Below are 27,271 nucleotides of genomic sequence, written 5' to 3' on the forward strand. Positions count from 1 at the left end.
GAATACTTTCTGTACCCACTGTATATAATGTTTCAGAGGGCTGATGGATAGTCTATGAAGATCGAGAGGATGCCTATGACTTGAGAAGCAGTTATCGTACTCCTTTGTTTGGCCTTTAATAATATCCTACTCATCTGCAGCTTTGCATTAAGAATATAGCATTGTAAAATCGTAACTAAATTAGTTATACTTGTGCAAGATACTACTTTACTACTTTATTTTACCTGTAAGAGGAGAACAGATCAAAACAGGTAAACATTGCATACATTTTCAAAAAAACAAATGGAAAATTCAGCAAATCATCCTAAAGTCTTAAGCTAGAAAAATGAATGCCAGAAAAATAGGCTCTTTGGCTCAAATTCCCTGGATTAGATTTTTTTTTTTTAAGCCTAACTTTGTGAACACAATCTTATTTCAGCCTGTCATGCGCCTCTTTACCGCCTATCAATAGTTTATAAGCCCGATTCATCAAGGTGTTTACTAAAAAATTCTGGCATAAGCCACTTGAAAATATTTATAATTTTTTGCTCAACTTGAAGTCGCACATAAAATTTTCAACGTTTTTGCGGTTTTACATCTGTCCCAGTCAGCTCTGGTAATCTGGGCAGAAACGGGGCGTGGTGAAGCCCACCTGGCAAATTCACCAAAATTTATGAAACTTCAGTCAGGGACTGGCATACATTTTTTCATGTAATTTTTGCCAGTGCAGTGACATGTCATGAAGTGACAACTTAATGAAAATGGAGGACCTTACTACAGCACTAACTCCAGACTGCCATGCAAAACACTGTTCTTAATGAAAGTGGGCCCAATAGCTTTACAAAACAGAAAGTAAAACAGACCACAGAAAATACAGATCCTCATAATGACGATCTCTTAATTTTTAAACCTTCAAAATAAATTAAAGAGAAGCTGTCATCAGGTTTCTAGACCCAAATGAATATCACGTCCCTGTAATGTTAATGACGCCCATACTTTTGTTTTATAAGTCCGTGTTTCTGATCGAAATCCATTGGCACTTAGAGCTCTTCATCCTCTTTCCATGCCTGTCGATATTAAGTCACTGACAGGTCACTTTTCTCTGTGGCCTGTTCCCCTGCCCGAGATCTAGTAAAAGCATCATCATTCTCGGGGGCAACGCATGCACAGTAAAGACCTTATGACATTGCGGGAATGTCTGCCTTCAGGAATAATTTCGCTAGAGCGAGACCTTGGGCGGAGGAGCAGGTCACAGAGAAACATGACCTGTCATAAACTGACAGCAGGCGGGCAGGGAAAAATAGGAGAGGGACCAGAGAGCTGTAAGTGATGCTTGGCCCTTCATTTGCATAAAAATTAACAGTTGCATTTCTATAAAACGGCGATATGGACTTCTAAAACAAAATGCCATGGATATCATCAACATTACAGGGACCACACATAGATGTTAGTTTGGGATCTAAAAGCCTGCTGACAGGTTCCCTTTAAATGTTGATGTAAGACCATAAATAACATGTATAAAATATTTTATCATGGCATTACTGTCTATTTTTGCACTGATCTACAATTATGCCAATAAGATGTCCTGTACACCTTCACTAATATTACCTGACTCTTTTCTAGCAATTCTAATAGGCTGCTAAGTGAAGAAATTTTCAAGTACATCTTAAATAAGCCATTCTTCCAGCTGAAGTGAATATCCATGGTCCCAGCTTATTTCCAATGTATTAAATATCCTCCGGCACAAAGGCTCCTTGTTGTGAAGAGAGTAAAGTCCGACCTTTCCATTCTCATAACCTCATCCCAGTCACTGTGCCCTGCTGGTGCTTGCGAATCTTGTTAAGCAGCTCCATGTACTGCACCATAGTGTCTGCAGGTGTATACAGTGAATCATGTTTGGAGCTGAAAACTGGGGGAACAGTGGGTGCGTGACTGCCCATAAAACTCTGCATGAACTCCACCATTAGATTCCAGCAGTCCCCTGGCACAGCACAAGGGCAGTAGTCCACCTTGGAAAGATAAAATTGAGAAAATTAGTTTTGCATTTTGTATAGTAATAAGATATTTTCTTTTTACACAGTTAGAAGTTTACTAGAAGTAAATTCAGTAAGTTCTTTTAATTTTGAAAAAATTTTTTTTTTTTTGCAGTATACTGCGGAAATGACAGGGAACCATATGTTTAGCCTTCTTTCCGTTACCTACAAGTCAGCTTTGTGCAATATAGAAAACTGTGAATTGGTCTCTAAAACCTTTAAACAAAAAGAACATAGATATCATAATATTATATATATCCATCCTGATGCAAATTACAGTTTCCACATCAGCATATATAAGCACACTTCCCAGGGAGAAAACCAGAAGTAAAAAAAACAAACGGATTACTTACTGGTAATACTCTTTTGTAGAGTCCACGACAGCACCCACAGAGAGGGGATCCGCCCCTAGGAACAGGAAACCTACAGAGAGATAAATGGGGTGGTCCCCCTCGCTCCCTCAGTTTGGATTACAGAGAACAACCGCCATACATGTTTTAGTCAATTTGCTTAGTCAGGTCATCCATCCTTATATATACTTCTACGTTTGCTATACCCATCTACATACTATCCCTAATGCTAATCTCCACCACCAGAGAGAACCACTTGTGAAATTTTAAGGGAGGGAAGTGAGCGGGTGCTGTCGTGGACTCTACAAAAGAGTATTACTGGTAAGTAATCCGGTTTTTCCTCTTCGCCACGACAGCACCCACTGAGAGATTTTCAGAGATAATCACCTGGGAGGGCACACCGTGTTAAGGACAGATCTACCAAAAGCCAAGTCCTCGGAAGAGGACAAATCTAGTTTATAGTGACTATAGAAGGTAGATGGAGAAGACCAGGTTGCAGCCTTACATATTTGTTCAATTGGGACGTTCGCCCTCTTGGCCTAGGAGGATGATATGGCTCGAGTGCGCCTTAATGCCTTGTGGCGGGTCATCTCCTTTTGACGAATATGCCATTGTGATCGCATCTCTGATCCACCTGGACAGCGTGCCTCTTGTAACTCTACCTCCCTTCTTGCTACCCTGGAAGGAGACAAAAAGACCTACTCTGCCTCCAGGGACTGGTCCTATCTAGGTAGGCTAGCACAGCTCTCTTTACGTCCATGGTGTGATATCTTACTACCTCCGTTGTTACTGGGTTCTCGTAGAAGGAGGGTAGGCAGATCTCCTGAGATCTATGAAACTTAGTAGCCCGTTTTGGGAGATAAGACAGGTCCGTCTTCAACACTAGTCTGTCTTGGGTTACCGACAGGAATGGAGGATCTACAGATAGGGCCTGGAGATCACTTACTCTTCTTGCCGAGACTAAGGCTACAAGCAGAGCAGTTTTTAATGAAAGGCATTTCACTGATGCCGAACGCATGGGCTCAAACGGGGCCTGAGTGAAGGCATCCAAGACGAGGCTAAGGTTCCATGTTGGTAACTGAGGTATGTGAACTGGATCTGATCGCTGACAAGCTGCAATGAACCGGGCCACCCACTTGTTACTTGCCACATTGTAGTTAAATAAGGCTCCTAGGGCCGACACATGGACCTTTAGAGTATTAACTGAGAGACTCAATTCTCGGCCCTTCTGAAGGAATTCTAGAATGGCAGTAATGGGTATTTCACCAGAAAGCTTTGCTGGGTGGAAGGCCAAGAATTTTCTCCACACCTTAGCGTAAATCCTCATTGTGGATTCCTTCCTACTTTGTAGAAGGGTGTCAATCAAATTTTTTGAGAACCCTCTCCGTTTCAATAGCTCCCTCTCAAATTCCAAGCCGCTAGGCACAGGGCTTTAACCTGTGGATGGTAACAGGGTCCCTGTGAGAGAAGGTCCCGATGTAGTGGCAGAATCCATGGGTCGGTTATTGGCATGGCTCTCAGCCATGAGAACCACGGCCTCTTGGGCCAAAACGGGGCTATCAAGATGACCCTCTCGCCTTCTTGTCTTATCTTTCTGACCACTGTTGGTAACAGTACCATTGGAGGGTAAGTGTAGGCCTGTCGGAACGTCCAGGACGCTTGGAGGACATCGAGCACGTCTGGAATGTCCGCTCTGTATAGAGAAGCGAACCTTTCTACGCGCCTGTTGGCTCTTGTCGCGAACAAATCTATTTCCGGTCTGCCCCATCTTGACGCTATCATCTCAAAGATGTGCCGGCTGAGGACCCACTCGCCTTGATATAAGGTTTGGCGGCTGAGGAAGTCCGCCCGGGAATCTTTCTTTTTCCAAAAATGAGGCTTCCTGAAGGCCCTCCTGTTGAAGGGAACATACGGGTTAGGGAAACCTTTCTTCCTCTCACCCGCCTTGGTTAGGATCTCGTCCAGTTCCATGCCAAACAGGTACTTACCCTGGCAGGGTATAGCACAAAGTTTGGTCTTGGCGTATCTTCTCTCCACCCCTGTAACCATAAGACCCGCCGGCCAGCATTGGTTAGCCCTGCTGCTCTAGCAGATATTTGGAGAGAGTCAGCTGAGGACTCAGATAGGAAGGCCGCTGCCCCCTTAATCAGGGGAATAGAGGAAAGGAGCTTGTCTCTAGATTCTCCGCTTTTAATCTTCCCTTCTTAGTCATCCAACCATATTAACATGGACCTTGCTGTGCATGTGGCTGCTATCGCTGGCTTGAAGGCTGCCGTGCATGCCTCCCAAGATCGCTTGAGGAAAGTATCTGCCTTACGATCTAATGAATCAGCTAGCGTCCCCGAATCTTCCACCGGCAGGGAAGATCGGCGAGAAGTGGAGGCCACTGCTACGTCTACTTTGGGGGCTCTCGACCAAGACGTCAATTCCTCATCAAACGGTTATTTCCGTTTTGAAGTTAAGGGGAGGAAGGTTCTCTGACCCCACTTCTCCCACTCTTTATTGCTGGAACTACTGGGAAGGCCCGGATCTTTTTCCGGGAGATACCCGCAGACATCTCTTGCGGAGTTTTGGGGTCCAAAGTCTCAGGTAACCCCATGGTATTTCGGACAGACTTCACCAAATTATTAACACTGTCCGTGGGGAAACATGTCTGCTCCTCCTCATCTGAGGATAAGTACTCCTGGGATCTGAGTCCAGCTCCCCAGTCTCTGACAGCGATCTAGACGCCGGTGAAGCTATTCCCCTGACAGAGGAGTGCCCCCCCAGACTACTGGAGCTGCCCAAGGCCCGTAGCTCCTCTCTAATTATTGCTCGGATATCCTCCTTTTCCGAGGATTCCTCCTGTAGGGTCTGCTTGATACAAGACTGACACAGTCTCTTAGGGTGGCCGTCTGGGAGGGGCTGGGAACATAAGGCACACTCTCTATGTTTCGCCTTCTCCGTTCTTTTGGCCTAAAGAGTATGAACAAGAGGGATGCCATCAGCTGTGAGCCAGACTAAAATCAGCATTTCGTCAGCATAATACCGGCTGCGGGGTTCGCGACTCAGGCTGAGGCGAGACGTGGGACGGTTTCTTCTCTTTCCGCTTCTTTTCCGCGGGCTCGCTCTGCCTAGAGTGCCCGCTGGAATCTCTCCTGGAGCTGCCACTTCTCCTGGTGCTGCCGCTCCTTCTCGTGCTACCGCTTTTTCTGCTGCCTTGTGGGGATTCCCCTGGTTGGTTCAACTGGAGCGAAACCGGTTTGTGGACGACATAGCTGCGCACTGGTGTGGTTCTGGCCGGTGTTTTTGATGCAGCTTCCTGGTTTCACCCCCTCTTTTTTTTTTCTCTTTCTCCCCCCTAGTGCGCATGCGCGGTCGCCTGCTCTCGCGATTCCGCGCTCTTCTGTCTCACCTGACCCCGGAAGCTGTTCCTGTACTTCCGGGTCGCTATTCCTCAGCATGGGAGCGCCGCCTCCCTCCTCTGCTCGGCGTCTCCCGATCGCTGCCCCCGTCTCGCCGGGACATACTCTGCGCCAGGTATGTCATTCTCCCTTTCAGCGCTGCTGGCACTACTACGTCCGCGCGAGCTAGGGGCTGTTAGGAACAGCGGAAAGCACTAAATAAAAAATAATAAAGTGTGTTCGCCGCTCGGGGTCCATCGTGCAGTAGGTGTTACACCGCTGCTAGGTAATGACAGACGAGCAATATGGCGGTATAACGCGCACAGGTTCAACTTCACCCGAAGTGCGCAGAGCGGGCTCTGTTCACACACAGAGGCGCCGCAACAAAAATACAAAAACGCTGAGCCTGTTAGTGTCACAGGCCTCAGGTAAATGCACACACAGTATCTGCTCACAGGAGCAGGACCTAAGACAGTGGCGCTGCGTCTGTCTAGACCTACCGTGTGTGCGGCGTCGCTACTGCGAGCGCCAAGAAGGGCTGCAACTGCAGCGTGGCGTAGGACACTGCCGCTCGACGACAAAGCTAGAAAGCAAGCGCAGTGTCGGACGATAACGTAGAGGTGCGGTGTGCACAGTGGCCTAAGGCTTGCCACTGACTGGCGCTGACTGCTGAACTAATTCCCTATTCACATGCGTAATATCAGAGGGAGGGGAATCTTAATGAGTCAGTCACCAGAATCATACATCCATCACCATTCACACATAGCAATTAGTCTATACTAGCGCATGGCCGAACGGTCATGCGCGCTTTTTATAGCTGTGCGGGACCTTCCAGCTCTCCGAGATGGACCAATGAGATCAGAAACAGGACCTGTGCATATGACTCCCGATCTCTAATGGGAGATCGTCTCGTGAGCATGCCCAGTAGGAGCACAGAGGGACTTAGTCTCTGGAGCGGTCTGCTGCAAAGTAGATAGACAGCAGGAGACCGCAGAATGTGAGGCTCTGGATTCCTGCAGAGCAGACGCAGAAACCCAATGCCTAACAGGGGCCTCTGTTTCTCCCCGGCCTCGCTCCATCGGGGGGTACCATCCCAAGTGCCGCGCTCCTGTAATGCGTATGTCCCCGTTTTCCAGGGAGAACCTGCCCACAAAAGTGAGCCTCTGTACTACTCACCGAGGCCTCACCTGCATTACCAGCGAAGGGGGGAGCCATTCTCTGATCCGCCCGATGCTACTTCCAGCCCTGGGGCCCCTGCTGCTCATATCATGCATGCGGGCGGCTACCAGGCCAGGCATCCTCTTCTGCGGGTTCCTTCTAGGAACAGGAAACCAAACTGAGGGAGCGAGGGGGACCGCCCCATTTATCTCTCTGTAGGTTTCATGTTCCTAGGGGCGGATCCCCTCTCTCAGTGGGTGCTGTCGTGGCGAAGCGGAAAAAAACCCCCCACACATTTGGTATTGCCACATCTGTAATGAAAAGCCCACTTTGCAAAAATGAAAGATTATAATAAATAAAATTATATATGTATATACAGTTATTTAAAAAGCACGGTACAGTAATAAAGGCCTGTAGTTAAAGCAACATCAGTGATAAATGGTCAGTGACTGAAAATTTAATGCAAAACTGGCTTAGTTTCCCACTTAGTTGCTACTCTATAATAACCCGGTGGCTTACTTGAAGTTATCTTCGACCACCCCTGAACCAATAATTATTAGCAGGGGAACCAAGCAGGGGTGCCCTCTGTCCCCTGCCCTATTTGCTATGGTGATGGAACCACTGGCTCAAAAGATCTGCCTACACCCCGACATAGTGGGCCAAAATGTGGGTAAACATGAATACAAGGTCAGTCTTTTTGCAGACGACCTCCTATTAACTTTAACCCCTTCACCCCCAAGGGTGGTTTGTACGTTCATGACCGGGCCAATTTTTACAATTCTGACCACTGTACCTTTATGAGGTCATAACTCTGGAACGCTTCCATGGATCCCGGTGATTCTGACATTGTTTTCTCGTGACATATTGTACTTCATGTTAGTGGTAAAATTTCATTCAAATAACTTGCGTTTGTTTGTGGGAAAAACGGAAATTTGGCGAAAATTTTGCAATTTTCCAACTTTGAATTTTTATGCCCTTAAATCACAGATATACAGCACACAAAAAACTTGATAACTAACATTTCCCACATGTTTACTTTACATCAGCACAATTTTGGAACCAAAATTTTTTTTTGTTAGGAAGTTATAAGGGTTAAAAGTTGACCAGCGATTTCTCATTTTTACAACACCATTTTATTTTTAGGACCACATCACATTTGAGGTCACTTTGAGAGGTCTATATGATAGAAAATACCCAAAAGTGACACCATTCTAAAAACTGCAGCACTTAAGGTGCTCAAAACCACATTCAAGAAGTTTATTAACCCTTTAGGTGCATCACAGGAATTTTTTTGAATATTTAAAAAAAAAATGAACATCTAACTTTTTTTCACAAAAAAAATACTTCAGGTTCAATTTTTTTTATTTTACCAAGGGTAACAGGAGAAATTGGACTGCAAAAGTTATTGTGCAATTTGTCCTGAGTACGCTGATACCTGATATGTGGGGGGGGGGGGAACGACTGTTTCGGCGCATGGCAGAGCTCAGAATGGAAGGAGCGCCGTTTGACTTTTTCAATGCAAAATTGGCTGGAATTCAGATCGGACGCCAGGTCACGTTTGAAGAGTCCCTGATGTACCTAAACAGTGGAAACCCCCTACAAGTGACCCCATTTTGGAAACTAGACCCCCCAAGGAACTTATCTAGATATGTGGTGAGAACTTTGAACCCACAAGGGCTTTACAGAAGTTTATAACGTACAGCGGTACAATTAAAAAATCGTATTTTTTCCACAAAAATGATCTTTTCACCCCAATTTTTATTTTCCCAAGGGTAACAGGACCCTAAAAGTTATTGTGCAATTTGTCCTGAGTACGCTCATACCCCACATGTGGGGGTAAACCACTATTTGGGCGCATGGCAGAGCTCGGAAGGGAAGCAGCGCCATTTGACGTTTTTGGCTGGAATGGAGATCGGACATCATGTCGCGATTGGAAAACCCCTGATGTACCAAAACAGTGGAAACCCCCCACAAATGACACCATTTTGGAAACTAGACCCCCTAAGGAACTTATCTAGATGTGTGGTGAGCACTTTGAACCCCCCAGTGCTTCACAGAAGTTTATGACGCCCGGGCGTGAAAATAAAAAATTCGTATTTTTTCCACAAACATGATCTTTTAGTCACCATTTTTTTATTTTCCCAAGGGTACCAGGAGAAATTGGGCCCCAAAAGTTGTTGTCCAATTTGTCCTGAGTATGCCGATACCCCATATGTGGGAGAAAACTACTGTATGGACACACGTCGGGGCTCGGAAGGGGTGACGTTTTGGAATGCAGACTTTGATGGAATGGTCTGCGAGTGTCATGTTGCCTTTGGAGAGCCCCTAATGTACCTAAACAGTGGAAACCCCCCACAAATGACCCCATTTTGAAAACTAGACCCCCTAAGGAACTTATCTAGATGTGTTGTGAGCACTTTGAACCCCCAAGGGCTTCACAGAAGTTTATAATGCCCGGGCATGAAAATAAAAAAATCGTATTTTTTCCACAAACATGATCAATTAGTCCCCAATTTTTTTTATTTTCCCAAGGGTAACAGGAGAAATTGGACCCCAAAAGTTGTTGTCCAATTTGTCATGAGTACGCTGACACCCCATATGTGGGAGAAAACTACTGTATGGACACACGTCGGGGCTCCGAAGGGAAGCAGTGACATTTTGGAATGCAGACTTTGATGGAATGGTCTGCGGGTGTCATGTGCGTTTGGAGAGCCCCTGATGTACCTAAACTATTGAAACTCCCCACAAGTGACCCCATTTTGGACACTAGGCCCCCCACGGAACTTATCTAGATGTGTGGTGAGCACTTTGAACCCCCAAGTGCTTCACAGAAGTTTATAACGCTCGGACGTGAAAATAAAAAAATCATTTTTTTCCACAAAAATGATATTTTTGCCCCCAATTTTTTATTTTCCTAAGGGTAACAGGAGAAATTGGACCCCAAAAATTGTTTTGCAATTTGACCTGAGTAGGCTGATACCCTATATGTGGGGGTAAAACACTGTTTGGGCGCATGGCAGAGCTTGGAAGGGAAGGAGCACCATTTGACTTTTTCAACTCAGAATTGGCTGGAATTGAGATCAGACGCCATTGTTGCATTTGGAGAGCCCCTGATGTGCCCAAACAGTGGAAACCCCCAATTCGAACCCCAACACACCCCTAACCCTAATCTCAGCCCTAACGGAAAAATGGAAATAAATACATTTTAATTTTATTATTTTTGCCTAACTAAGGGGGTGATAACGGGGGGGGGTTTGATTTACTATTTATGGCAGTTTTTATGTTTGGCAGCTGTCACACGCTAAAAGACGCTTTTTATTGTAAAAATAGTTTTTGCATCACCACATATTGAGAGCTATAATTTTTCCGTATTTTGACCCACCGAGTCATGTGAGGTCTTATTTTTTGCGGGACGAGTTGACGTTTTTATTGGTACCATTTTCGGGCACGTGACATTTTTTGATCGCTTTTTATTCCGATTTTTGGGACGCAGAATGAACAAAAACCAGCGTTTCATGAATTTCTTTTGGGGGGGGTGCGTTTACACCGTTCCGCGTGCGATAAAATTGATAAAGCGGTTTTATTCTTCGGGTCAGTACGCTTACAGAGATACCTTATTTAGGTCTTATTTTATGTTTTGTCGGTTTTATGCAATGAAAACTATTTTATATAAAAAAATAATTATTTTTGCATCGCTTTATTCTGCGAGCTATAACTTTTTTTTATTTTTTCGCTGATGATGCTGTGTGGCGGCTCGTTTTTTGCGGGACAAGATGACATTTTCAGCGGTACCATGGATATTTATATGCGTCTTTTTGATCGCGCGTTATTACACTTTTTGTTTGGCGGTATGATAATAAATCATTATTTTTTGCTTCGTTTTTTATTTTTATTTTTTAAGGGGTTCGCTAAAGGGGTTAACTAATGGGACAGTTTTATAGGGCGGGTCGTTACGGACGCGGCGATACCTAATATGTGTACTTTTATTGTTGTGTTTTTTTTTTTATTTCCAAAAAATGGATTTGGGGGAATATTTTTTTTTTTTTTCTAATTTATTTGGCGATTTTTTTTTTAAATTTTAACACTTTTTATTTTTTTTTTTTAACTTTATTAAATAGTCCCAGGTGGGACATCACTGTCCTGTGACAGATCGCTGATCTGTCACATCACAGGTCACTGTGACAGATCAGCGATCTGTCACAGGCAGTGCAGAAGGCTTCCTCATGCCTGCTTCCTGCAGGCCCCCGAATCCAAGATGGCGACGGGGGCCTGCAGGAAAGGAGCCCCCCGCAGCAGCGCTGCACATTGCGCTGCCGTGGGGGGCTCAGGGAAGCAAGGAGGGAGCCCCCCCGCCGATGCTTCCCTTTAACCCCCGGTACACCGCGATCATGTTTGATCGCGGTGTGCAAGGGGTTAACGTGTCGGGGGAGGTCCGTGACCGCCCATGACACATTGTGCCGGGTGTCAGCTGTGATAATCAGCTGACACCCGGCCGCGATCAGCGGCGCTCAACACGTGGGCGCCGCTGATCGCGGTAGACGTACTATCCGTCCATGGGCATAGGGGCCCGGGTCCCATGGACGGGATAGTACGTCTCATGTCAGGAAGGGGTTAAAGAATCCTCACGTATCGCTAACTAATCTTAATCATTTTGAAGAGGTCTCTGGACTTAAGGTTAATATGGATAACTCAGATTATGTTCCTGAATATTTCACCTACGGTCCAAGCCTCCATACTAAATAATTTTCATTTCCGACACGCAAAGCAACATATCACTTATTTAGGGATTAAACTTACAACGTCCAAATCCACTCTATTTAAATATAACTATGCCCCTCTCCTTCATAAATTACCGCAAACTCTTTCAAAATGGTCTTCCCCATCCCTTTCTTTTTTGGGAAGGATCCACTCGGTATAAATGGTTACATTGCCTCAATTTCTATATTTATTCCGATCCCTGCCTATTCCGGTACCTCAACTGACATTTAAAATGATAAACTCACACATTCTGCACTTTATTTGGAACAATAAAAAACCCTGTATATCTCAGTATACCTTGTTTAGACACAAAAGACAAGGAGGACTCTCACTACCGAATTTTGCTCTCTACGATAAGGCGGCCCAGATTGCTCAATTGGCAGCGGTGAACGCATAACAGCAGGCACCGATCTGGCCACAAAGAGAAAACTCTCACATAGCACCTTACACCTTGGAAAGTCTGATTTGCGCCACGGGACCTTTACCAAAAGATTTGGATATACACTCGCCATACACCTCTCATTCCCTACGTGTATGGAGAACCAATAGATTTCAATTCGCACTGCAGTCTCAACCATCTCCACTTTTAAAATTGTTCAACAATCCCATGTTTCCGACAGGGGTAGCGTCAAGGAATCACACATGGTGGAAACAAAATAAATTAGCTAGGCTGCAAAATTTATCTACTCACTTTAACCTAATGCCAAAACAAGACTTTATCACAAAACATCAAGTACAAAGGTCTGAAATTTTTAGGTTCGAACAAATTTTCCATTTTTTACAAAAATTAACTGCAAACTCAGCGGACTCTAAACCTACATCTTATGAACTAAAATGTCTATATGACCCATTGGGAAATGGTCTTGTATCCCATCTTTACTCTATATTTCTACAACCTTGGGAGTGCTTGAAAATGAAGATTATGTAACAATGGGAGGAAGATTCACAAATCTCCCTTAAACCTCAAAGGTGGTACAAATGCTATGAAAATAGAGTAAAAGGTAGTAATCCAGTTTCACTCACTGAAACGAAATTGTTTCACAGAATATATTATGTTCCCAGTTTCCTACACAGCGTTTACCATATGGTACCTGGCAATTGTTTCAGGGGTTGCGCTGATGACGGAGACACACTCCATATATGGTGGACGTGCCCGATAGTGAAGTCTCTCTGGAAAGATGTCATAAAATTAGCACTGTCCTGAATAAGAAACTACTACTAACACAGACAGTGTTACTTCTAGGGGACAGACCAATTCATGCCAATAACAAAACGTGCCGACTTATTGATTTTATTACTATGGCAGCTAGAAACCACATAGCCAGTAAATGAAAAACTAATTCGTTGTCAATATTGCAGGTGAAAAAACGAGTTGACCTAATGATGCTGTATGAAAAAATTGAAGCCATTAGATCTGACTCTCTTGATGTTTTCAGAGGAATATGGGAACCTTGGATCCAGGCGCAAAATGATTTACCTAGAATGATATCCTTATCCATGTAATATATATAGTTATTATCACTGTTGAACATAGGACATGAAACAAATGTTCCACTATTTCGCATCGACTAATTTCTTAATAACAGCACTCATTGTCCATCCCCCCTCTTTCCCCCTTCCCCAATAACCCTAACTTAGTTGTGTTAAGACTGTTATTCTATAGTTTTATAAAGCTAAGACTATGATAATAAGGATATTCTATATTTTCCATTTATCCTCTCACATATGTCCCCCTGCGAGGGGACCCTTGTGCTTTGATATCAATGTCTTTCATGTTAAAAGATATTCATGTTTTCAATAAAATCGTTGAAACTAAAATTTCTTGTATTTTTTTTTTTTTAAATGTAAATTTGGCAAAAATTTTGAAAATTTCACAATTTTCAAACTAAATTTTTATGCCCCTAAATCAGAGCGTTATGTCACACAAAATAATAAATAACATTTCCCACAAGTCTACTTTACATGAGCACAATTTTTTAAACAATTTTTTTTGGTTAGGAAGTTATTAGGGTTAAAATTTGACCAGTGATTTTTTTTCATTTTTCCAACAAAATTTACAATTTTTTTTTTTTTTTGGGACCACCTCACATATGAAGTCACTTTGGGGGGTCTACATGACAGAAAATACCCAGAAGTGACACCATTCTAAAAACTGCACCCCTCAAGGTGTTCAAAACCACATTCCAAAAGCTTATTAACCCTTCAGGTGCTTCACAAAAATTTAAGCAATGTGGAAGGAAAAAAATGAACATTTAACTTTTTTTTCACAAAAATTTTGCTTCGGACACAATTGTTTTTATTTTGTCAAGGGTATCAGGAGAAAATTAACCACAATATTTGTGCAATTTCTCCTGAGTACGCCGATACCCCATGTGTGGAGGAAGACCACTCTTTAGGTGCACGGCAGGGCTCGGAAGGGAAAGAGCACCATTTGAGGTTTAGAACGTAAAATTGGCTAGAATCGAGAGCGGAGGCCATGTTGCGTTTGGAGAGCCCCTGATGTACCTAAACAGTGGAAACCCCACATAAGGGACCCCATTTTGGAAACTAGACCCCCAAGGAACTTATCTAGATTTGTGGTGAGCACTTTGAACCCCAAAGTGCTTCACAGAAGTTTATAACTTAGAGCCATGAAAATTAAAAATGATTTTTTTCCTCAAAAATCATCTTCTAGCACCAAATTTTTTTATTTTAACAAAGGTAGTAGGAGAAAATGGACCCCAGAATTTGTTGTGCAATTTCTCCTGAGTGTGCCAACACCCCATGTGTGGGTGAAAACTACTTTTGAGGCACAGTGCAGAGCTCAAAAGTGCAGATTTTACTATTTTGGTTGGAGGGTGCTATGACCTAGTGGGAGAGCCCCAGAGGTGCGAAAACAGTAGAACGCCCAATAAGTGACCCCATTTTACAGACTACACCTCTCAATGAATTAATCTAGGGGTGTAATGATCATATTGATACCAAGGGTGTGTCACAGAATTTTATACCATTGGGCAGTGAAGAAATAATTACATTTTCACCACAAAAATTTTGTTTTAGCCCCAGATTTAACATTTTCACACAAGAAGTGGGTAAAATTGGCACCAGAAGGTGTCCCACAATGTCTGCTGAATATAGAAATAAATCATAGTAACATAACATAGTTTTGAAGGCTGAAGGAAGACCTTATGTCCATCTAGTTCAGCCTATTTTTAGTGCAGCTGTTCTGCATTGTTGATCCTGGGGAAAGCAAAAAAATTCACAGAGTAGAAGCCAATTTTCTCCATAGGGAAAAAAAATTCCTTCCCCTAGCTGGGTCAACCATCTACCTATAATATTCTGTTATTCGTAACCTTCTATACTGTTACTCACAAGAAAAGCATCCATTCCTTTCTTAAATTCATTCAGTGACTTGGCCATCACCACTTCCTCAGGAAGAGAATTCCAGAGCCTCACTGCTCTTACCATGAAGAACCCTCTTCTATGCTGGTGCAGAAATTGTCTTTCCTCCAAATGAAGAGAATGCCCCCTTGTTCTTGTCACAGTCCTTGGTACAAACAGTTCATTGGAGAGATCTCTGTATTGCCCTCTGATATTTGTACATATATATTAAGTCTCCCCTAAGTCTTCTCTTTTCTTGAGTAAATAGAGCTAATTTTGATAACCTTTCTGGGTATTGTAGTGAACCATCTCCATTTATCATTTTAGTAGCCCGCCTTTGAGCCCTTTCAAGTTCAGTATTGTCTTTCTTGAGCAGCGGCGTCCAAAATTGCACACAATACTCCAAGTGTGGTCTGACGAGTGAATTGTACAGAGGGAGAATTATGCTTTCATCTCGTGTCCCCAGACCTCTTCTAATGCATCCCATGACCCTATTTGCTTTGGTGGCAGCTGCCTGACACTGGGCACTCCAATTTAGCTTCTTATTGACTAAGATGCCCGTCTTTTTCCATGTCTGATTTCCCCAGCAGTTTCCCATTTAGTAAGTAATTATAGCATCTGTTTCTCCTTCGCATGTGCATAACCTTCCACTTATCTGTGTTAAACCTCATTTGCCATTTTTCAGCCCAATTCTCCAATTTACTCAAATCTGTCTGTAGTTGCAAACTGTCCTCCTTTGTGTTAATTACCTTACATAGTTTTGTATCATCTGCAAATACTGATATTTTACTGTGTAAGCCATCCACTAGATCATTAATAAATATATTAAATAGTAGGGGGCCCAATACAGAACCCTGAGGTACCCCACTAGTAACCCTGGCCCAATCTGAGTATGCACCATTAATAACCACTCTTTGTTTTCTATCACTAAGCCAGCTACCTACCCATCTACACACATTTTCCCCTAGCCCAAGCTTTCTCATCTTACTTACCAATCTTTTATGTGGGACAGTGTCAAATACTTTAGCGAAGTCGAGATAAATGACATCCAATGATTCTCCTTGGTCCATTTGAGAGCTTACATCCTCATAGAAGCTGATCAGGTTAGTTTGTCAGGAGCGATCCTTCATAAATCCATGTTGATATGGAGTTAAACATTTATTAACATTGAGATATTCCATAATGGTATCCCTTAGAAACCCTTCAAAAATTTTACCCACAACAGATGTTAAGCTTACCAGCCTATAGTTTCCAGGTTCTCTTTTACACCCCTTTTTGAATATTGGTACCACATTTGCTTGCCGCCAATCAAAAGGAACAGACCCTGTTTCTATAGAGTCTTTAAATATAAGGAATAGAGGCCTGTCTATCACATTACTTAACTCCCTTAATACCCGAGGGTGAATGCCATCAGGGCCTGGTGATTTGTCAATTTTAATCTTACTAAGGCGGTTCTTAACTACTTCTTGGGTTAGGCAGGTAATACTTAATGGGGAGTTTACATTAACACTCTGCATTTCCCCTGGCAAATCCTTTTCCTGTGTGAACACTGTTGAGAAAAAAGTATTTAAAACATTTGCTTTTCCCACATCGTTCTCTATGATTTCACCCTCATTGTTCTTTAACCCCTTCCTGACATCCGACGTACTATCCCGTCCATGGGACCCGGGCCCCTATGCCCATGGACGGGATAGTAAGTCTACCGCGATCAGCTGCGCCCACGTGGTGAGCGCAGCTGATCGCAGACGGGTGTCAGCTGATTATCACAGCTGACACCCGGCACAATGTGTCAGGGGCAGTCACGGACCGCCCCGACACGTTAACCCCTTGCACACCGCGATCAAACATGATCGCGGTGTACCGGGGGTTAAAGGGAATCATCGGCAGGGAGGGGGCTACCTCCGTGCTTCCCTGAGCCCCCCACGGCAGCGCAATGTGCTGGGGAGCTCCTTTCCTGCAGGCCCCCGAAGGCCCCCGTCGCCATATTGGATTCGGGGGCCTGCAGGAAGCTGGCTTCCTCAGTGCCTGCAAAGCGCAGGCATGAGGAAGCCTTCTGCACTGCCTGTGACAGATCGCTGATCTGTCACAGTGACCTGTGATGTGACAGATCAGCGATCTGTCACAGGACAGTGATGTCCCACCTGGGACTATTTAATAAAGTTAAAAAAAAAATAAAAAGTGTTAAAAAAAAAAAAAAAAAAAAAAAAAAAAAAAAAAAAAATCGCCAAATAAATTAGAAAAAAAAAAAAAAAAAAATATTCCCCCAAATAAATCCATTTTTGGAAAAAAAAAAAAAAAAAACACAAAAAAAACACACAACAATAAAAGTACACATATTAGGTATCGCCGCGTCCGTAACGACCCGCCCTATAAAACTGTCCCATTAGTTAACCCCTTTAGCGAACCCCTTTAAAAATAAAAAACGACGCAAAAAATAATGATTTATTATCATACCGCCAAACAAAAAAAGTGTAATAACGCGCGATCAAAAAGACGCATATAAATATCCATGGTACCGCTGTAAACGTCATCTTGTCCTGCAAAAAACGAGCCGCAACACAGCATCATCAGCGAAAAAATAAAAAAGTTATAGCTCGCAGAATAAAGCGATTCAAAAATAATTATTTTTTTTATATAAAATAGTTTTCATTGCATAAAACCGACAAAACATAAAAAAACGACCTAAATGAGGTATCGCTGTAACCGTATTGACCCGAAGAATAAAACCGCTTTAGCAATTTTAGCGCACGCGGAACGGTGTAAACGCACCCCCCCCAAAAGAAATTCATGAAACGCTGGTTTTTGTTCATTCTGCGTCCCAAAAATTGGAATAAAAAGCGATCAAAAAATGTCACGTGCCCGAAAATGGTACCAATAAAAACGTCAACTCGTCCCGCAAAAAATAAGACCTCACATGACTCTGTGGTCAAAATACGAAAAAATTATAGCTCTCAATATGTGGTGATGCAAAAACTATTTTTACAATAAAAAGCGTCTTTTAGCGTGCGACAGCCGCCAAACATAAAAACCGCCATAAATAGTAAATCAAACCCCCCGTTATCACCCCCTTAGTTAGGGAAAAATAATAAAATTAAAAAAATGTATTTATTTCCATTTTTCCATTAGGGTTAGGGCTAGGGTTAGGGCTAGGGGTGTGTTGGGGTAGGGTTGGGTTAGGGCTAGGGTTAGGTTTAGGGTTAGGGCTAGGGTTAGGGCTAGGGCTAGGGTTAGGGCTAGGGTTAGGGCTAGGGTTAGGGGCGTGTTGGGGTTGGAGTTAGAATTGGGGGTTTCCACTGTTTGGGCACATCAGGGGCTCTCCAAATGCAACATGGCGTCTGATCTCAATTCCAGCCAATTCTGAGTTGAAAAAGTCAAATGGTGCTCCTTCCCTTCCAAGCTCTGCCATGCTCCCAAACAGTGTTTTACCCCCACATATAGGGTATCAGCCTACTCAGGTCAAATTGCAAAACAATTTTTTGGGGTCCAATTTCTCCTGTTACCCTTAGGAAAATAAAAAATTGGGGGCAAAAATATCATTTTTGTGGAAAAAAATGATTTTTTTATTTTCACGTCCGAGCGTTATAAACTTCTGTGAAGCACTTGGGGGTTCAAAGTGCTCACCACACATCTAGATAAGTTCCGTGGTGGGTCTAGTGTCCAAAATGGGGTCACTTGTGGGGAGTTTCAATAGTTTAGGTACATCAGGGGCTCTCCAAACGCACATGACACCCGCAGACCATTCCATCAAAGTCTGCATTCCAAAACGTCTCTACTTCCCTTCCGAGCCCCGACGTGTGCCTATACAGTAGTTGTCTCCTACATATTGGGTATCAGCATACTCAGGACAAATTGGACAACAACTTTTGGGGTCCAATTTCTCCTGGTACCCTTGGGAAAATAAAAAAATGGTGACTAAAAGATCATGTTTGTGGAAAAAATACGAATTTTTTATTTTCACACCCGGGCGTTATAAACTTCTGTGAAGCACTGGGGGGTTCAAAGTGCTCACCACACATCTAGATAAGTTCCTTGGGGGGTCTAGTTTACAAAATGGTGTCATTTGTGGGGGGTTTCCACTGTTTAGGTACATCAGGGGTTTTCCAATTGCGACATGGTGTCTGATCTCAATTCCAGCCAAAAACGTTAAATAGCGCTGCTTCCCATCCGAGCTCTGCCATGCGCCCAAATAGTGGTTTACCCCCACATGTGGGGTATGAGCGTACTCAGGACAAATTGCACAATAACTTTTAGGGTCCTGTTACCCTTGGAAAAATAAGAATTGAGGGTGAAAAGATCATTTTTGTGGAAAAAATATGATTATTTAATTGTACGGCTTTATGTTATAAACTTCTGTGAAGCCCTTGGGGGTTCAAAGTTCTCGCCACATATCTAGATAAGTTCCTTGGGGGGGTCTAGTTTCCAAAATGGGGTCACTTGTAGGGGGTTTCCACTGTTTAGGTACATCAGGGACTCTCCAAACGTGACATGGCGTCCGATTTGAATTCCAGACAATTTTGCATTGAAAAAAGTCAAACGGCGCTCCTTCCATTCTGAGCTCTGCCATGTGCCGAAACAGTCGTTCCCCCCCACATATCAGTTATCAGCGTACTCAGGACAAATTGCACAATAACTTTTGCAGTCCAATTTCTCCTGTTACCCTTGGTAAAATAAAAAAAATTGAACCTGAAGTATTTTTTTTGTGAAAAAAAGTTAGATGTTCATTTTTTTTTTAAATATTCAAAAAAATTCCTGTGACGCACCTAAAGGGTTAATAAACTTCTTGAATGTGGTTTTGAGCACCATAAGGGGTGCAGTTTTTAGAATGGTGTCACTTTTGGGTATTTTCTATCATATAGACCCCTCAAAGTGGCTTGAAATGTGATGTGGTCCTAAAAATAAAATGTTGTATAAATGAGAAATCGCTGGTCAACTTTTAACCCTTATAACTTCCTAACAAAAAAAAAATTTTGGTTCAAAAATTGTGCTGATGTAAAGTAAACATGTGGGAAATGTTAGTTATCAAATTTTTTGTGTGCTGTATCTCTGTTATTTAAGGGCATAAAAATTCAAAGTTGGAAAATTGCGAAATTTTTCAAAATTTTCGCCAAATTTCCATTTTTCTCACAAATAAACGCAAGTTATTTGAATGAAATTTTACCACTAACATGAAGTACAATATGTCACGAGAAAATGTCAGAATCACCGGGATCCATGGAAGCGTTCCAGAGTTATGACCTCATAAAGGTACAGTGAACAGAATTGTAAAAATTGGCCCGGTCATGAACGTGCAAACCACCCTTGGGGGTGAAGGGGTTGAAGGGCTGACACCATCAATTAACCTTTTTACTGTTTATATAATTAAAGAATAGTTTGGGGGTTTGTTTTACTTTCCTTAGCAATGAGTCTCTCAGTTTCCACTTTTGCTAAAATGTATTTTTTTTTTTATACACACATTTTATTTTTTTCTCTATAACTTTTTAATGCTTCTTCATTGCCTTGTTTTAACTTCCTAAATGCCCTGTTGTTATTTATTGCCCTTTTTACATCCGTATTTAGCCACACTGGTGTTCTCCTGTTCCTAGCCCTTTTATTTCTGTACGGTATGGCTAGCTCGCAGTGGGTGTGTAAAACTGATTTAAATATTTCCCATTTATTTTCTGTGCTAGTATTTTTGAGGACATTGTCCCAATCAATTCGGCGAAGGTCCTCTCTAAGCTTATCAAACTTTGCTTTCCTGAAATTCAGCGTTTTCGTAACCCCCTTCCAGGGCACCTTACTGAAGGACAAGTGGAATTGTATTATATTGTGGTCACTGTTCCCTAGGTGCCCATCGACTCGTACTTCTGTTATTCTATCTGGCCTGTTGCTTAAAATTAAGTCCAGAAGGGCTGTCCCTCTAGTTGGGCCCTGCACAAGTTGTGACAGATAATTATCCTTGGTCACTGACAGAAATTGGTTTCCTTTCTGAGATACGCAGGTTTCAGTTTCCCAGTCTATGTCGGGGTAGTTGAAGTCCCCCATAATAATCACCTCATTGTGATTTGCTGCTTTGTCTATTTGTTTCAATAATACATTTTCAGTGGTTTCTGTTATGGCTTATAACAAACCCCCATGAGGATTTTATTACTTTTCTTTCCTTGTATCTCCACCCATAGAGACTCCATCTCTTCATTTCCCTCTTGTATATCTTCTCTTAGTGTGGGCTTTAAAGTGGACTTTATATATAGACAGATTCCACCCCCTTTCCTTTTTTTACGATCCCTCCTAAACAAATCATATCCTTGCAAGTTAGCCTCTCAGTCATAGCTGTCGTCTAACCATGTCTCAGTTATTCCTACTATGTCGTATTTTTCCTCATACATTACCAACTCCAGATCTTCAATCTTATTGTTCAGGCTTCTTGCAATGGTCAGAATGCAGGAAAGAAGTTTTGCTTAATTTTTCTTAGCTTCCTTCTGAGTACCCTGTCTTGGGTCCTCTTTACCACATCTAGTATCCTTGATTAGTTTGTCCTTCTGCTGCATGTTCTTGTCTGCTGTTTTTCCTCCCATCCCCTCTTCTTCTAGTTTAAAGCCCTCCTGATGAGTGTGGCAAGTCTTCTGGCAAATAAGTGTTTCCCAGGTTTTGTGAGGTGTATCCCATCTCTTGCGAGAAGTCCATCGTAGAGGTAATTCACGCCATGGTCCAAGAATCCAAATCCTTGCTGCCTGCACCACCGTCGTAGCCAGTTATTCACCTCTAGTATCCTATTCCATCTTCTGATGCCATGGCCATTGACTGGGAGGATTGATGAGAAAACAACCTGTACGTTCCGTTCCTTTATTTTCTTCCCCAGAATTTCAGAGTCTTTGCAGATAGTTGGTAGGTCATTTCTTGCCGTGTCGTTTGTGCCTACATGTATCAGTAGGAAAGGGTAGTCGTCCTTGGATTTGAGGATAGTTGATATCCTGTTGGCCACATCCTTGATTTTTGCTCCTGGGAGGCAGCATACTTCTCGTGCGGTTATGTCCGGCCTGCAGATAGTTGCCTCCGTGCCTCTTAGTATTGAGTCGCCCACAACTACCACTCTTCTTTCCGGACGCACTGCTTGTTGCTTGTGAGTGTTTTTGAGTGTCATTTGTTTCCACTTTTGTTGACAGAGTAACTTTTGTTGATAGTGTGTCTTCTCCCGTAGATACGGTATCATCCTGAACTGTGCCATTTTCGTTCTCCAGCATGAGGGCTTCATATTGGTTGCTAAGCTGTGTGGGTGGTGATGACCACTTGATCCGTTTGCTTCTTTTCGTCACATGGCTCCACTTTTCAGCCTCTGTATGTGCTCTGAAGCTTTTCTCACTTTCCAAATCCTGAATGGTTGCTTCTGCTTCATCCAAGATGTCCTCATGTTCTTTAATTACCTTCAATGTTGCTACTCTTTTTTCCAGTCCCTGCACCTTTTCCTCTAAGAGGTCAACAAGTTTGCACTTCTGACAGGTAAAGTTGAGTTTTTGGGCCGGAAGATCCGTAAACATGTAGCATGTGTTGCAGGTGACCATGTGGATTTTCTTCTCTTCCATACTGCTGATGCAAGCTTTGATGGGTGGAAACGGCGCGCGGTTTTGCGATGTCCTCCAACAGCGAGACCCGGCAAGTCCCAGCGATTGATCAACTCAAGGCGACTCTTCTCTTCCCAGAATACACCGGAAATATGCAGATGAGCTTCCTGTGGCCACTGTATGTGGCTGTACAGTACTGCTTAGTCTTACAGATTGTCTCGGTAGGGATGGAGCGCTATTTGCCTCCTGCAGCGCAGCTTTTCCTAGAGTAGTTTGCGGTCTCCATATACAGAGACCCTAAGTGCTAGAGAGCAGAATAACCCCCCTCCCAAGTGACCCCATTTTGTTAATTATACCCTTGCCAAATGTGAATGATAAAGGTGGTTTATGCACACTGGGGCTCAGAAACGAGGAGGCATTTGGATTTGGGAGCGCAGAATTTGCTCAATTTCTTTTGGCCTTTTCAGAGCCTTTGTGCTACCAGTATAGTGGAAGCCTCCTATATTTCTGTTAATAGATGACCTGAGTGGGGACTTTTTTTGTGGATTGAGTTGAAGCTTTTATTGGGAACATTATTCATAACGTTTGTGATCACATTTATCTGGCACTCTACGCTGTGCACATACTTTTGGGTTTCCATCTAAATCTCAGAACTACGAGACAGATGAAACGCCTCAGGGATCCATTCACTATAATGAGGCAGCAGAATTACTCAGGACTCCGTCTGGCCTCTGTTCTGCATCGTTCTTCCTTTCCTTTCTATGGTGGACTGCGGTTTTATGCACGCCGAAAAAGACAGACACCGCCGGATCACAGGTCCTATGGCGTTCACAGTGTCTCCATCTGCCTCATAGGGAATCTTGCACCGGGGGGGTCGTGTCTGAATCACGTATTTCAGAGATTTACATGGAAACCCAGACGCAAGCGCTCAGCATGTAGTGCAGGATAAATATGCGTTGAGCCTTAGGGCCCCATCACACATAGCGATGCACCAGCGATCCCAACAACGATATGACCTTGTCAGGATCGCTGGTGTGTCGCTACATGATTGCTGGTGAGCTGCCAAACAGGCAGCTTCACCAGCAATCAACACCAGCGACACGTGGGTAACAAGCAACGCACATCGCTTAGTTACCAGCGCGCTGGTGCAGGGAGCTGGTAACCAAGGTACACATCGGGTTTTAAGCAGCGCGCGGCACTTAAAAACCCGATGTTTACCTTGGTTACCAGCTCCCTGCACCAGCGCGCTGGTAACTAAGGTACACATCGGGTTTCTAAGCGCTGCGCGCCGCTTAGAAACCCGACGATTGCCTTGGTTACCAGTGCCAGCTCGCTGGTCTACTGCGTGCCACACGCAGCGATGCGTGCTGGCCAGCAGGAGACCAGCGATAAAAAAAAATGTCCTGGCCATTCCAGGACGATCAGCGATACCCGGCAGGGGGGCCGGTCACTGGTGTCACAAAACTTGTGACTTAATAAATAACATTTTCCACATGTTCCACCGTCAGTCGTGGCGGGGGCCTATCGCCCCCGTCAGTCGGTGGGGGTGGTCAAAACGAGGTCTCCAGCCATTGACGATGGTATTGCAGCATCGGCCATGGCTGGATTGTAATATTTAATTGTTATAACAGCCAATCAGAGCGATCGTAGCCATGGGGTGAAGTACAAAGGGTCCTGTACCTGCGGGTCGGGTAACCTTTCAGTGACCCTGGTCACCCGACCTGCAGTCGAATTGTGGCTCAATGATAAGCAGAGATCTCCTCCTGCGCATGCGTCACCTCCGGCGCCAATTTCCTTAAGACTGCCGGAGGTCGACCTGTGCACCATTTTCATGAAGACCGCTACCAGTGACAGCACCGCCCACAGCCAAGACAGCGCCAGCCTAAAACAGAGATAGCGGAGGGGCCTAGGCTAAGCACTCTGAGATGAAGACCCTAACCACAGTGGCGCCACGATGCACTGAGGAAACCAAAATTTATCATGATGATTTATCGAAAACCACTAAAGGTATGGAATAAATCAGTATGACTGCGCCATTCTGCCCATACCTTACATGGATGATCCTGATGACAGGTTCTCTTTAAAGCCAGCTAGGGATCATACAAGTGCACACTCAAAGTGAGGAAGTACAGCTAGCAGAGAGCATAATGAGCATGTGTGGCAATTTACAGCCTGTGCATGCACAGTTCAACACATACCGAATCAGCCCTTGAGATGGACATCACTGATGACATCCTGTTTCAGGGAACAAAAAAGCAGTTGTGGGGAGAGACCGCAGCGCCAGCCCCCTGAAGATGTCTCGCTTCAGGGCAGAGGAAGATGACATTGTTTGAGTTTCTCAGCATGCACTGTGGAACCTCAATCAGAAGGTCATCGGAAGTGTAAAAAAACAGAATGTAGGTGTAGAGAGAAAATGAGAAGAAACTTAATTCATGTACATTTTTTTTAAAAAGTGCTTAGATTTTATAGTTACATAGTTACTCAGTAGATATTAGGTTTTCTTAAAAAAAAAAAAAAAAGTGCTAATAGTTTATTTTACTAATGAAAATGTAAAGTGAAAGAAAGCAAAATATAGATTCCATTAAAGTGACCAGCTTTTGCCTTCAAAACAGCATCAATTCTTCTAGGTACTCTTGTACACAGTTTTTCAAGTAACTTGACATGGAGGTTGCTCCAAACATCTTAGAGAATTAACCACAGATCTTCTGCAGTTGTATACTTCTGCAAACCCTTCTGTAGTCCTAGACAGACTGGATGATAATGAGATCAGGTCTCTGTAGGGGCCAGGTCGTCACTTCCAGGACTCCTTGTTGTTCTTTATACTGAAGATAATTCTTAAAGTTAATCTGTCAGCAAGTTTTTGCTACCTCATCTGAAAGCAAAATAATGTCGGAAATGAGACCCTGAATCCAATGACGCATCACTTAGTTTACTTGGTGCTGCAGTTGTGACACAGCGCTTTTAGATGTAGATTACAGCAGAGCTGAGAAAGTTGCCCCCGCCCACACCAGCCTCTTTATACGCAATTGATATTAACAGTGAGTTGCTTATAACAGTCGGAGGGGACAAGTCCTAGTCTAGTCTGGAAATGACAACCACAAGGTGCTAAAACCTTCACTATAAGCAAACACTACCAACCCTATGTGGGAATGATACTGGAGGACTCCTTATTAGGCTTAACACCTCTTCTTCTGTTTCCGAGGCTCAAAAGGTTGTTGCAATTATATTTGATTCACAAAAAATATAGCGCGCCAAAACTTCTAGATCGGCAAAATTCTAACTGCCTGAAATGTGCTTTACCTAACGCCCACCTCACGCATATGATATGGGATTACAATAATACTGGATTGTTCTGGAATGACATTCTAGAAATAAATTCTGTTAATTATGGTATAGTAATGAACCCAGAGCCGAAATTATGCATATTGGGAGTCATACCAGATCTTCCTGAGGAGGATCCGGTGGCAATTGCTATGGCCAAAATACTGTATATATTGCAAGAAAAACTTTTGCGTCTCATTGGATACAACCTACTCCACCATCCTCTGGTGAGTTGATTAATATAGTAATGGGTTTATACATTTATAAAAAGGAATTTAATAAAATGTAATTACAAAATTTGATAATATTTACCAATTTTCGCCTCTCTACACTAAACTAACTTTCCCTTTTTAGGTTTGCAATAAATTGTATAAACAGACACTTGTGGGAAGGCAGATAACTTCTTTACATGCTTAATCAGAGCAATTACTTTTGGTCTTATTTGCATATATAGAAATAGTAACTTACAAAAGATACTCTTTAGCGTATGTGACCACAATCCGGAGTTGCTACAGATTTGACACTGCGTACTTATGCAGCATCAAACCCGAAGCGGACAGATTTTATAGCATAGTGGATGGGATTTCTAGAAATCCCATATGCACTATGAGTCCAGAGACATCCACGGAGACTGACACGTGGCGCGTCTTTCCAGACTGAAGCATGTCAATATCTCTTGTGTATAAAATGGACCGACTCCGACTCCTAAAATATATAATAAATTGGGTACAGTAGTTCAATGCAGAATGTGCTGAATATTTTTTCATAGGAATTTGGGAAAGTTATGAAATGTCCTATAAATGGCCGTTCTATTCCTGATCTAAGGCTACATTCACACACAGCGTTTTTCCTGCGTTTTTTGAGGATACGTTTTTCAGTTGCAAAAGCAGATCAGCTTTTTAAAAAACTGCATCACCTGAAAGGTTTTTGAGCTCATAGATAATGTTTTCAATAGCAAAAGCAGATTAGAAATCTGCTCTATCTATATATCCATTTATCCATATCTGTCTATCCATATCATATCTGTACCAAAAAGAATGAAAGCCGGATAGCACACAGACTAACACTCCTTTTTTTTAGCACCAGTCAGGTACACCTCATAGCTGCCCAAAAGGACGCCCAGGACAGGCATTGCTCGTCTTCAGTAACATCAACATCAACTGATAGTTGAAATAAATAGACTGCATTCACCACATCTTCTTAAGGTGCAGGCTTTATTTTCAAGTGTAGGGGTGTGAAGTATGAGGTTCTGCAGCAGCTGAGGTGGGCAGTATGAAATTCTGCGGAACAGCATGAGGTTCTGCCCCCCCCGGGTTTGATCCTGGCTACGCCCATAGTGTGAATGTAGGGTGAGGATCTAGGCTTTACCTTAGCAGAGATAACTCATAGAGTGT

General features: G+C 43.2%; 1 protein-coding gene across 4 annotated transcripts in view; it reads right to left on the reverse strand.

Moving 5' to 3' along the window:
• Positions 1 to 200: 200 nt before the first annotated feature.
• Positions 201 to 27,271, reverse strand: part of MED20 (mediator complex subunit 20) — a 47,692-nt gene continuing 20,621 nt past the window's right edge. For all 4 annotated transcript variants that reach the window (XM_073542510.1, XM_073542511.1, XM_073542508.1 and 1 more), the window contains exon 4: positions 201 to 1,988. In XM_073542510.1, coding sequence (XP_073398611.1) covers positions 1,770 to 1,988 — 219 coding nt within the window. In that variant the 3' untranslated portion in view covers positions 201 to 1,769. The remainder of the gene's footprint in view (positions 1,989 to 27,271) is intronic.

The sequence above is a fragment of the Dendrobates tinctorius genome, unplaced genomic scaffold (assembly GCF_039654945.1).
Source record: "Dendrobates tinctorius isolate UK_male_01 unplaced genomic scaffold, ASM3965494v1 ptg000127l, whole genome shotgun sequence".
In the NCBI taxonomy this organism is placed as follows: Eukaryota; Metazoa; Chordata; class Amphibia; order Anura; family Dendrobatidae; genus Dendrobates; species Dendrobates tinctorius.